Source organism: Oryctolagus cuniculus, chromosome 17 (assembly GCF_051225735.1).
Source record: "Oryctolagus cuniculus isolate XC-2025 breed Fujian yellow rabbit chromosome 17, ASM5122573v1, whole genome shotgun sequence".
Classification (NCBI taxonomy): Eukaryota; Metazoa; Chordata; class Mammalia; order Lagomorpha; family Leporidae; genus Oryctolagus; species Oryctolagus cuniculus.
In genome coordinates, this window is record NC_142883.1 from 45,573,801 (window position 1) to 45,586,612 (window position 12,812).

Consider the following 12,812-nt stretch of genomic DNA (forward strand, 5'->3'; position numbering starts at 1 on the left):
CCAGAGGAGGCTCTCAAGGACACTAACCTGGTCTTAACGTGGGTCTGGAGGATTTGTCATAAAACTGCATTTTTAAAAAGACGTGTTTATCCATTTGAGGGCAGAGTTAGAGTGATCCTCCATCGTCTGGTTCACTTCCCAAATGGCACTACAGCTGGCCAGGCTGAAGTGAGGATGCTGGGACTCCATGTGGAGAACTGGGTGCACCTGGGCCATCCTCTGCTGCTTTCCCAGGCGCCATTAGCAGGGAGCTGGGTTGGAAGTGGAACAGCCAGGACTTGAACTGGCACCCAAATGGGACGCCGGCTTCACAGGCAGTGCATAACCTGCCCTAAAACTGCATTTTTATAACAAACAAAACTTTCTACACAGACCTGGAAGACTGATGGACATCTGGAGAGCGACCTAATGGCCCATTTGATGCCCACACTGCCTTCATAAAACCTCAGCATGCACTGGGTTTTATTGTTATTATAGAAAAGAAAAATGACGACCCTTCCTAACAGAGACTGACTGTTTACTGGAGACTTTCAAGGGAAGTTTTAGCCATAATACTGCACATTCATGTACAGATCTAGAACAGACTTCTACAGAAAGTAACAGGTGCCATGGTGAGAACTGTGTGCTCTGACTGGCGGTGAGTGAGAAGAGGAAGGTGCCGTGTGTGCTGTTGCTTCCCGAGAGCTCCCAGCAGTTCCCAGGGTGAACGTTACACTGATTCACAAACTCTGAACTTTGTCCTCTGAGTTGCTGAGGACAGAGAGAGGACTTCTTTTGTTTAAACAATACCAGGCCTGTGTGCAACTTGAATGTACCCCCACCCCCACCTTCTCCATAGTATGTGTAATGTCTACCATGCTAACGGGGCTTTACCATAGAAAGGGGGTAAATAAACACATTTTAAAAATCAAACAGTCGGGGCTGGCACTATGGTGTAACAGGTTAAGCCTACGCCTGCAATGCCAGCATTCCATATGGGTGCCAGTTCATGTCCCGGCTGCTCCACTTCTGATTCAGCTCCCTGCTAATGGCCCGGGAAGGCAATGGGAGGTAGCGCAAGTGCTTAGGCCCCTGCCACCCACATGGGAGACCCAGACGACTCTCTTGGCTTTACCTAGGCCTTGCTGCTGCAGCCACTTTGGAAGTGAACCAGAGGATGGAGAGGATGGAAGATCTCTCCCTCTACCCATCCCTTGCTCTCTAACTCTGCCTCTCAAATACATAAACCTTATTAAAAAAAAAAAAAAGTCACTTCTTGGTTTTCAGAGGATCATCTCTGAACCTGGTTTCCTCATTTCAGTTGCCTGTACCCTCCCACTCCCTGCCCAGGCACTCTTGGGAGCTCTGCCATTGGGCCCATGTCAGCTCAACCCCATGCTCCTGGAGGTTTCACTCTGATGAAATGCCAGTGCAGGGCCAGAGCAGGCAGACTGAGGATTTTACTGGGCAAATAACACAGGTAAGAGCACTCTCGCCTCTTCCCTAGGAGATGAGCTCCTAAGACCCGCTCAGCAGCAGATTTACTGTGTACTTAGCAAGTGCATTTGCTGCACACTCCTTCCATGCTGTCTCTCCAAGTCTCAGAGCCCCTCAAGATCTTAAACCACTGCCACAGATGAGCTATGTGGAACCCCTCTACTGTCTCCACTGGGTAAACCTTCAAACTCAGCAGGGAAAACAAGTCCTCCGGGTGCAGGCAATCTGTGCACAGAGCGCAGGGGCAATGCTGTGTCTCAAGAAGGCACCCCGGTGAGGTTGTCTTGCGCACCCATCAGAAAGCCACACCTTCTGAATCGCCCCTCCCTGCCTTTCTTTGGTGAAACCAGCCCTCCTCACTGGGTGCCAGCTGAGGAGGGTGGAGGAAGGATCTCTGGTGGAGGAGGCATTTGGCACAGTGGTACGCTGCCGCGTGGGACGTCATCAACCCATACTGGAACGCCTGGGTTCGAGTGCCAGCTCCACTTCCAATTCCAGCTTCCCGCAGACGTGTCCTCTGGGAGGCAGTAGGTGAGATGCCTCGAGGAGTTGGGTCCCCGTGGGATATGTGGATTGAATCAAGGGATTTAAGACAGATCTCTGCCTTCCAAATAAATAAAACCCATAAATAAAATTTTAAAAAACAAAGGGTCTCTGCTGGCTGAAGGAACCATCTTACCATAGAACCAAGACACAGCGACTGCTTCTATGAGCGCGACGGTCAGCACGGCTGGGCCTGTGGCGTACTCCTCCAGCAGCTTCACCACGTAGGCGCCCCCCTGGGGACGAGATCGCGAACCTGGTTAAGGTCCTCCGAGGCGTTGCCCCTCCTTACCATGGGGGCCTGCAGGTGTGTCTTGGTTTAGGTCCAAGGTATGGGTTGTCCAGAATTGTTGTTATCCTAAATATTCCAGAGCCTGCCTGCAGGACTGGCCTGTGCAGCGTGGGCCAGGTTGCACCCTACCAGGCAGCTGCACCCGCCCTGAGGAGCACATTCATCTTGTACTCTCCCCTCACTAAGCTTTAAGAGAGCGCCAAAGGGCCCCTGGGTCTGTTTCCAACTCTCTTCAGTTTCCTGAGCACCTCCTGTATACCCTATGTGCGAGACTTCCCGCCTCTAGAGAGAGGAAGACAACGCGATTCCAGGTACACTGGGCACCTTGGTCATGGTCTGTCTTCTCTGTTAACCCTGTCTGACTGCCTTGGCTCCTTCTCCAGCTGAAGCCCCAGAGTAGTTGCAGTCATGGCTTGAAGATGCCTCGCTATAAACTCCTCAGTGAGTCAGGAGGACACAGCCCGCAGGGACATCTGATGCGCACTGTACAGTATTTGTCTCAGTTACTAACAATTAAAAAAAAAAATCACCAGCAAGGGTCTCACGTCTGTACCATAGTAATCTCTAGAGGAGACAAATGCTTTACCCACGACACGCCAGCCTCCAGATATTCTGCCTAAGAGGCCGTGAGGGCAGTATTCCCACGAAAGCAGCCCTGTGGAGTGGAAAGAGACTGGACAAACACACCCTGGTGTTTCTGCAGGTATTTGGCCATGCCTGAAATCGAGTGAGGTCTACCGTAGAGTGCTGACAGCCTCTGGATACCACAGAGAGCTCAGAACGAACTTTCGTCTCCTAGATGCAAAACCTTCTAACAGCAGTAGCATTTCCCTTCCTTGAGCCCCAAAGCCAGGGCACTGCGTAGGGCAGAAAGAAACAGCTTCTTTTAGCATTCTGTTGTCGTAGGGGAGGTCGGCTCAGAGCTGAGGGGGGTGGTACTTACAAAAGTCAGTGTGATCAGAGAGCCAAAGAAGCAGGTAATGACCACGAGGAGCACGAACCACTCGCGACGCTTGGCCCAGGTATGCGGAAACTCATCCAGCACGGCCGTGATCACCCCCTCCAAGCCTGCGAACTGGGAGGTACACACAGGTGGTCAGCGGGGCGGCTCTGGGACAGCGGACTGGAGGAGGGCAAGACTGCCGTGCGAGCGGTCCAGCGGATCGTGACCAGTTGGCCAGATGCACTGGCCCACGGAGACATCCTGCTCTATGCTGTCACTCAGCCCATCACTAGGGACATCCAGGAAAGAAAAGCTTGGGATGTGAGCTCCTGTGGGAGACTGCTTACACCATGAAGGCCAACTCAGTGCTGAGACTCACTCCACATGCATCAGTGCACTGAGCTAAATGCTGGGTGGGACTGCACCTTGGCTGGTGGGTGGATCATGCCATCAAGGGACCGTGAAAGTGACAGGTCACATATGCTTCCCCAGCATCACCCCATTAGAGTCTAACCCATTAAGCCCCAAGCTTTTAACTCAGCAAAAGTTTCAATAATATTTCATAGTTACCATAAGTAATCTATTTATTACTGTCTTTTTAAAAGAAAACATTTATTTGGAAGGCAAGGCTGTAGAGAGAGAAGGGAGAAGGAACTTGCATGGGCTGGTTCACTCCCCAGATGGCTGCAACAGCCACATGTGGGCCTTGCGTAAGCCAGGAGCTCCATTCTGGTCTCTCATGTGAGTGGCAGGGGCCCACGCACTTGGGCCAGCCGCTGCTGCTTTCCCAGGTGCATCAGTAGGGAGCTGGAGCAGAAAAACAGCAGCAAGGATTCAAGCCAGCACTGTGCTATGGGATGCCAGCTGCAAATGGTGGCTTAACCTACTGCACCACCATGCCTGTGCCCTCCCTTTAGGTTTTTACAGGAGAGAGAGAGGAGAGAGAGAGAGGGAGAGGAGAGGAAAGAGAGAGGAGAGGAAAGAGAGAGGAGAGGAAAGAGAGAGGAGAGGAAAGAGAGAGGAGAGGAAAGAGAGAGGGAGAGAGAGAGGAGAGGAGAGAGAGAGAGGAGAGGAGAGAGAGAGGAGAGAGAGAGAGAGAGGAGAGAGAGAGAGAGAGAATGGGATCTAATGTGTTAAGGTACTAGAGGTGGTAAGCTCCATTACCAGGTGCACCTGGGCAATGCCCGGGAGAGGTGGCCGACAAGGCCTGGACCAACTCAGTGGGAGGGGATGGGTACAGCCACCTGCTCTCCTCTCTTCTCCTCTCCAGAGCCCATTTCCCTCCCCATTCACTCACCGTGCTGTCCAAGCCCAGTGTGATTAGCATCAGGAAGAAGATGATGGCAAAGAAAGTGGATGCTGGCATGTTGGCTATGGCTTCCGCATACGTGATGAAGAGGAGGCTGGGGCCTGAGACGGGGGCGAGAGGAGGACGTGGACGCTGAGACCTGACCTGCAAAGATGTCACCACAGAACAGCCACCCCTACAACACACGTGACCCAGGCTTTAACATGAACCTAGTGCTTTGCTTCCTTGTGCTCCACACACATTTCCTGGCCACCCCAACATTCTGGGAGGCATCTACTCTGCAATTAACACAGGGGAAGGAAACCGGCCCACGACCCAAAGACCAGCAATGCTGCACACAAGATTAGGCATTTCCACCGTGTGACTGTCCAGAGGGGACTTTATCGGGCCAAGATTGGTAATCTCTGAAATCCCATGGCATTCAGCCCCCTTTGATATCGTTTGTTCCAGAATAGATGTTGCTTTCCATAGTGTCACAGTGGCCTAAGGCAGAGAACAGGACCTCCTGCTATTGTAAAGTGACATGAGGGACACATCTTCCGCTCCCACGGGCCAGCCAGGAGCACTGCTGTCACAGATGCCAGGTGGGTCAAAGCACCACAGCAGGCCAAAGACACAGGTGTATTGACAAAGGAGTCCTGAGACTTTGTTGCTCTTTTTTCTAAACCTCACAGTGCAGCAAAACAGCCGTTTCAGCTAAATTTTATTTTTCTGCAAGCACAGTTTTAAGGTCTAATAATTATTTGCTTACCAGACTTGGACCCATTACAGGACCCAAACTTGGATTCAAAGCCATCATCCTAGCCATCTTTTCCAGCCCATGGGATTTGGAAGGCCTTACCCAGTCCTGGGAGCCACAGGGAGCTGCTTCCCCTCCCCAGCCCCCAGCCCCCAGCCCCCAGCCCCCCTCCACCACAGCCTGAACACATGGAAAGGGGCGAGATCCCCACAGCATGTTTCTCTCAAACCTCTGGACTCGTATAGGAACACTTAGAAATAATTCAGAAATCAGATACTGGTCAGGAGCAAAGCAGTCCAGCAGGAGCAAGGAGCCCAAGAGAGCCTGGGGTCCTACCCGCGTCTCTGGCCACCTCAGACACATCTTCGTTCCTCATCTCCGCCATGTACCCGAGCACTGTGAAGATGACGAATCCGGAAACAAAGCTGGTCATGCAGTTCACCACGCTGGTCACCAGGGCGTCTCTGGAGTGGAAACCCGGAGGGCTGAGACAGTTCCGAGGTGGGACCTGTGCCAACCCTGCTGAGCAGGGCCCACCTGGCAAGGCCAGAGGCTACACTCAAAGGAACTCAAGCCTGCCCCTTCCCTGCGACAGCCCAGCCTCTCTGGTCAGAAGCACACACTGCTGTGACCACATGCATGGCCTGGGGGCAAGAGCAGAGAGGGGTGGGTGCTCTGTTCATGGGTGAATTGGCCAGGGACCTGTGACACCACCGAGGGGCACAATCATCACGTGGGCCCAGTCAGGTTTGAGGCCATGGTTTTTTCTTTTCTTTTTCTTTTTTTTTTTTTTTTAGGGCATTTCAATACGCCGCCTTCAGCTGACCTATCCTCACTTGACTTTGAGCCTTTGCTGGGGGCTGCATATACTCACTGGTAACAGTTGTTGTTGAACTTGTTGTAGCTGGCGAAGGCCAACAGGACCCCAAAGCCCGGCCCGAGAGAGAAGAAGATCTGAGCGGCAGCATCCACCCACACCTGGAGCACAGCAGGGAAGGGGTGCAGGGGTGAGGGCTGAGATTCAGGCCACCGCTGGGCACAGCAGACCCCGCATACCTCACACACTGGCGCAGATGTGCAGAGAGGAGAACCAGTATTCAAGGTTTATTCCAGGATGGCCACATAGCAAGTACAGACACGTGCAGTCTCTCTCCCTGTCATTTAGCATAAACCCATCCAGTGGACTCAAACTGTAGTTTTTAATGCTTATATTTCTGGCTCAATTGCAGATGTGCACATTGAAACTAAATGCCATCTGCCCCTGCTGTCAGAGAAGGACTAGCTTCATGTAGGAAAATGACAGGCTCTGTTCCCCTGCGCATCTTACCCCTGTCTCGAGGAGTTTTTGCCAGTTGGGTTTCAGGTAGAAGAGAACACCTCTCCAGGCTCCGGGGAGGGTGGCCCCCCTCACCAGCAGGATGGACAGGATGATGTAGGGGAAAGTGGCTGTCACCCACACCACCTGTGAGGAAGGAGAGCGGACAGGGCATCACCACGCTGTTGCAGGGAGGGCGCATGCCAGCGTCATTCCTGAAGATGTTCGGGTGAGGAGGTCTGTCCCTTCCTGTCATTTCAGGAGGCAGGGTGGTATGGAGGAGAGGCCACAGCCTTCAGCGTGAGACAGAGAGCAGAGTCAGCATGGCCAGAGGCTGCACTCAGACGTGAAATGGGGATAAGATCTAGTGGGAAACAAGAGTGTTAGCCAGTGGAAAGCACTGAGCATGTCCATGTAAACTGTCACCACCATTGTGACAGCAGAACCCACTGGTTAAAGAAACTGAAAAATAAATTAGGGCTGGTGCTGTGGCACAGCGGGTTAAAGCCCCAGCCCGCAGTGCCGGCATTCCATATGGGCACCAGTTCGGGTCCTGGAGGCTCCTCTTCCGATCCAGCTCTCTGCTGTGGCCTGGGAAAGCAGTAGAAGATGGCCCAAGTTCTTGGGCCTCTGCACCCGCATGGGAGACCTGGAGGAATCTCCTGGCTCCTGGCCACAGATCAGCTCAGCTCTGGCCGTTGCAGTCATTTAGGGAGTGAACCAGCAGAATGGAAGACCTGTCTCTCTCTCTGGCTCTACCTTTCTCCGTAACTCTGTCTTTCAAATAAATAAATCTTTTTAAAAATCAATCAATCAATCAATCAGATAATGGCTCTTGGAATTGACCTATTTCTAGAATTTTCTAACGTGGTCAAAGAGACAGGGCCGGCGCCACGGCTCACTAGGCTAATCCTCCGCCTTGCGGCGCCAGCACCCCGGGTTCTAGTCCCAGTCGGGGCACCAGATTCTGTCCTGGTTGCCCCTCTTCCAGGCCAGCTCTCTGCTGTGGCCCGGGAGTGCAGTGGAGGATGGCCCAGGTGCTTGGGCCCTGCACCCCATGGGAGACCAGGAGAAGCAGCTGGCTCCTGCCATCGGATCAGCGCAGTGTGCTGGCCGAGGTGGCCGTTGGAGGGTGAACCAACGGCAAAGGAAGACCTTTCTCTCTTCTCTCACTGTCCACTCTGCCTGTCAAAAAAAAAAAAAAAAGAGAGAGAGAGAGAGAGAGACGGAGCATCATGGGATGTGTTAGGTATGAAGGAAACAATGGCTGTGCCCCGGCCTGTCTGCATCGGCAGCTAGGTCCTCCTCACCTTGCCAGATGTTTTGACACCTTTCCAGATGCTGAAGTAGATAATAGTGAAGATCAGCATGATGCAGAGGGCTAGCTGCCAGCTGATGCCCCCCAGGGCCTGGAGCCCCTTAGACCGGTGGATCTGCAAGACGTGGCGCCTGGAGTGAGAAAGAAAGGCCCCTGAGAGATCTGGACAGTGACCTGAACACACACACTGGCACGTCCAGGAAGGTAGCCAGGGGAAAAGGACACTGTGCTGTGTGGACCAAGTGGTCACACAGGGCCTCAGGAAGGGCTGGCACTGGCCCTGCCCCATGGACAGGGTTAGCAGCACATTGACAGTGCTCGGGCCAAGGCACACTTTCTGGTCTCTCCTTTGCTGGCTGGGAGCCGAGTCCCTCTGGCCAACACGACAGCTGGTCTTTGGTTACGTGAAGGTTTGTAGGAAGGGGTTGCAGGTACCTTCCCATACCTGGAAGTACCTCTTTTGGGACTTCCATTGAGTGAACTTCCAGCATTAAAAAAGACCATCTCTGGGGCCAGAGCTGTGGCTTAGCAGGCAAAGCCACTGCCTGTGATGCCGGCATCCCATGTGGGCACCAGTTCGTGTCCTGGCTGCTTCACTTCCGATCCAGCTCCCTGCTAAGCAGGCCCGTGTCCGTGTGCACATCCCCTCTCTGCTGGAGGCTGAGTGGGGGCAAGAACACAGGGTTCTTGCGCAAGATCTGTGTCTACACGGACGACTTCACGGACCTCTTGGGTGTCCTGGAGGCAGATTCGGCCATCCGCGCGGCGGACATCAAGTGCCTGCTCACCTACAAGCCCGATGTGTACACCCACCTGAGCATCTACCGCGCCAACCGCTGGCACCTCGGCCCCACGCTCTACGACAGCCGCTTCCAGCTCGGGGGCGGGGCCTGTGCCAACAACGTGGAACTGACCTAGTGGGATGACCACGCCCTGGCCTCCCCCGCCGGGGCCGGGTCCTCCTGGCCTCTTCCTCCTGGTCCGGAGAAAGCCAAGCCCCCCCAGCTCTGAGGACAAGGTCGCCCAACAACTGCCTGCATCTCCGATCCCCTTGGACTTGTGCCCCGGCTGCCGCTGCCCCCCCCCCCCAGAGGGCGGGGCCTTCTGCCTCCCTCTTCCTCGCAGCTCCGCTCTGCAGCCCAGGGCCATGGGGTTGGTGCAGACACCCAAGAAAAGAGCCCGCCTTGGCCACCGTCACCCCGCCACACCTCTCCTCCACCTGCACTCTCCCACTCTCCTTCCCACCTCTCACGGGGAAAACAGTGCTTCCAGTCCCTCCCCGTGGAGCCTCTAGTGCGGGGCCAGGGCTAGCAGGCCTGAGCGTGCCATTTAGCCAGGAGGTTCTTGCGCCCACTCAGCCCCCGGCAGAGAGGTGATGTGCACCACGGACACGGGCCCGCCTCCTCTGCCAGCTGGAAGATGGCCCAAGTGCTGGAGCCCCTGCACGCATATGGGAGACCCAGAAGAAGCTCCTGGATTCTAATTTCCGCTCAGCCCAGCTCTGGCCATTGCAGCCTCTTGGGGAATGAACCAGGGGATGAAAGATATCTTTCTCGGCCGTTGCCGCGGCTCACTAGGCTAATCCTCCGCCTAGCGGCGCCGGCACACCGGGTTCTAGTCCCGGTTGGGGCGCCGGATTCTGTCAAAAAAAAGTTAAAAAAATAAATAAAAAGAAAGATATCTCTCTCTTTCTCCCTCTGTACCTCTGCCTTTCAATAAATCTTTTTTTTTTTTTTTTTGACAGGCAGAGTGGACAGTGAGAGAGAGAGACAGAGAGAAAGGTCTTCCTTTGCCGTTGGTTCACCCTCCAATGGCCGCCGCGGCCGGCGCGCTGCGGCCAGCGCACCGCGCTGATCCGATGGCAGGAGCCAGCTGCTTCTCCTGGTCTCCCATGGGGTGCAGGGCCCAAGCACCTGGGCCATCCTCCACTGCACTCCCTGGCCACAGCAGAGAGCTGGCCTGGAAGAGGGGCAACCGGGACAGAATCCGGCGCCCCGACCGGGACTAGAACCTGGTGTGCCGGCGCCGCTAGGCGGAGGATTAGCCTAGTGAGCCGCGGCGCCGGCCCTTTCAATAAATCTTTAAAGAAAAAGAAAATACTTCCTCCTGGCATCTTCATCCAAGGGTATAAAGTCACATTATAAACCAAAAACTACTTGAGTAGTTCCAAACTATTGAAGAAGCATGGAGACTCTGTTTCCACAACAGTTAGCCAAAAGGGGGGCACGGGAAGGAGGTGGTTCTGCTGTAGGGGAGTAATTCTGCACCGTGAGGGCAGGGATCGGACTGGGCACGTCGGCACATGAGAAGGGATCAGGGAAGCCCAATTATGGGGCACCTGAGGTGAAGCTTCCCAGCTCCAAAACCTGCCTGGGGCCAGCCCTGCCACTTCCTCACACTGGCTCCCCCTCCCCCTGGGTAGCCTCCTCTCTCAGCACCTGCCAAGAGGGGCATGGCCTGCCCACAACAGAGCACACACACACACACACACACCCCGGCCCACTTACGTGTAAAACTCCTCAGCAGGGGATGTGGAGTGGAGCGTCCAGGTGATGTTGTCCTCTGAGAAGTAGTTGGTGCAGTTGCCAGTGTTCCAGGAGTTCTCGCAGCTGGTCCAGGGCAGCTGGTCCGTGAAGGAGGAGATGAGGTAGTAGAGGGCCCAGGCCATGATGGTGTTGTAGTAGGAGGCGATGTAGAAGGCAATGATGCAGATGGCAAAGCCGATCCCTGGGGCAGCCCAACAGTGACAGGCTGAGACGGGGCCCGAGAGTCCACAACCCGGGGGGGGGGTGTGGGGTGGGGGGGACTGCCATCCATCCGTCTGGGAGTCGGAGAGGAAAGTGCCAGCGCCATCAGTCACCCGTGGGAGTTTCCAAGGTGTCATGTTTTAGAAAATGTGTGTGTTACTCATGCCTTAAAGTGTTCTGCTTTAGTTTACTTTTTTTTTTTTTTTTTTTTTTTTTGACAGGCAGAGTGGACAGTGAGAGAGAGAGACAGAGAGAAAGGTCTTCCTTTGCCGTTGGTTCACCCTCCAATGGCCGCCGCGGCCGGCGCGCTGCAGCCGGCGCACCGCGCTGATCCGATGGCAGGAGCCAGGAGCCAGGTGCTTTTTCCTGGTCTCCCATGGGGTGCAGGGCCCAAGCACCTGGGCCATCCTCCACTGCACTCCCTAGCCACAGCAGAGGGCTGGCCTGGAAGAGGGGCAACCGGGACAGAATCCGGCGCCCCGACCGGGACTAGAACCCGGTGTGCCGGCGCCGCTAGGCGGAGGATTAGCCTAGTGAGCCGCGGCGCCGGCCTGCTTTAGTTTACTTTTAATTGCCACTTATGCTCTTAAGAATTTCATGCAATTTGGTCAAAAATGGACTCAAGTTATCTCCCAGACATACCCAAGACCCAGGTGGATTCCAGAGGAAGGTCCCCAGCTCCCGCCCAGGGATGGGCAACACTACCTCCTGGAAGGCCTCATTCACACAGGCACCCAAGCCCTTCAGTTACCTTTGAAAATCGGGCAGATTTTCCGCCATATGGAAATGCATCCATTTCGGTGGTACTGGCCCAGCGCAAGCTCCATGTAGAAGAGTGGGATCCCCCCAAAAACGGCCATGATGGTGTAGGGGAGGAGGAACGCTCCTGAGGCAGAGGAAAGACAATCTCAGTCCTGCCCACCCCGTCCCAGGACAGTCCAGTAGCTCTGCACACAGGGAGCCCCGCCAGGAATCACAGGGCCACCTGCTGCACGGGCCCCCTGTGCTCCCTGTCTTGGGGCCTTGCCACAGCAGAGGTAGACAGAGCTCCACAGCTTTATAAAAGGAGGCGTCAGAGAGGCCCGTGGAGTTAGTGGAAAGGAAGCTGCGTTGGGAGCCAACGGACAGGCGCTGGGCACCGTCACTCCTGGCGTCTGGGGAACGCTGGCATGCTTCCCTTCTCTGATCTCCATTTCCTCCCCAGACAAGGAAAGGCTGAGAAGAGCCGAGGTTCTCAACCTGCCATGCTCTGCTGGGGAGCCTAGAAACTCACACCCAGGGGCCGGTGCTGTGGTGTAGCGGGTAAAGCCACTGCCTGCAGTACTGGCATCCCACATGGGCGCCGGATCAAGTCCAGGCTACTCCACTTCCAATCCAGCTCCCTACTAATGCACCTGGGAAAGCAGCGGAAGATGGTCCAAGTCCTTGGGCCCCTGCACCCACGTGGGAGACCAGAAGACACTCCTGGCTCCTGGCTTTGGATAAGCCCAGCTCCTGCCATTGCAGCCATTTGGGGAGTGAACCAGCAGAAGGAAGACCTTCTTTCTTTGCCTCTACCTCTTTGTAACTTGTAACTTTGTAAATAAATCTTGAAAGAAAGAAAGAAAGAAAGAAAGAAAGAAAGAAAGAAAGAAAGAAAGAAAGAAAGAAAGAAAGAAAGACCCTCACATCCAGATTCCCAGCTCCACCCAGACCTCCAAAGCAGTCTCCCACGTGGTGACACAAATGCTTTTGAAGCTCCCAGGTGATTTTTTTTTTTAAATTTTTTTTTGGGGGGGGGACAGGCAGAGTGGACAGTGAGAGAGAGAGACAGAGAGAAAGGTCTTCCTTTACCGTTGGTTCACCCTCCAATGGCCGCTGCAGCCGGCGCACCGCGCTGATCCAAAGGCAGGAGCCAGGTGCTTCTCCTGGTCCCCATGGGGTGCAGGGCCCAAGCACTTGGGCCATCCTCCACTGCACTCCCTGGCCACAGCAGAGAGCTGGCCTGGAAGAGGGGCAACCGGGACAGAATCCGGCGCCCCGACCAGGACTAGAACCCCGTGTGCCGGCGCCGCAAGGCGGAGGATTAGCCTACTGAGCCGCGGCACTGGCCTAGCTCCCAGGTGATTCTGAGGCAATCAGTGCAAGGCC

General features: G+C 54.9%; 1 protein-coding gene across 10 annotated transcripts in view; it reads right to left on the reverse strand.

The window, feature by feature from the left end:
* Nucleotides 1-12,812, reverse strand: part of SLC6A4 (solute carrier family 6 member 4) — a 41,579-nt gene that overhangs the window by 13,055 nt on the left and 15,712 nt on the right. For all 10 annotated transcript variants that reach the window (XM_008270955.5, XM_017349146.4, XM_089317539.1 and 7 more), the window contains exons 3-11: nucleotides 11,434-11,568; nucleotides 10,443-10,662; nucleotides 7,928-8,066; nucleotides 6,630-6,764; nucleotides 6,177-6,280; nucleotides 5,639-5,766; nucleotides 4,552-4,664; nucleotides 3,255-3,386; nucleotides 2,156-2,255 (exon numbers count right to left, since the gene is read on the reverse strand). In XM_008270955.5, the coding sequence (XP_008269177.3) occupies nucleotides 2,156-2,255; nucleotides 3,255-3,386; nucleotides 4,552-4,664; nucleotides 5,639-5,766; nucleotides 6,177-6,280; nucleotides 6,630-6,764; nucleotides 7,928-8,066; nucleotides 10,443-10,662; nucleotides 11,434-11,568 (1,206 nt within the window). The remainder of the gene's footprint in view (nucleotides 1-2,155; nucleotides 2,256-3,254; nucleotides 3,387-4,551; nucleotides 4,665-5,638; nucleotides 5,767-6,176; nucleotides 6,281-6,629; nucleotides 6,765-7,927; nucleotides 8,067-10,442; nucleotides 10,663-11,433; nucleotides 11,569-12,812) is intronic.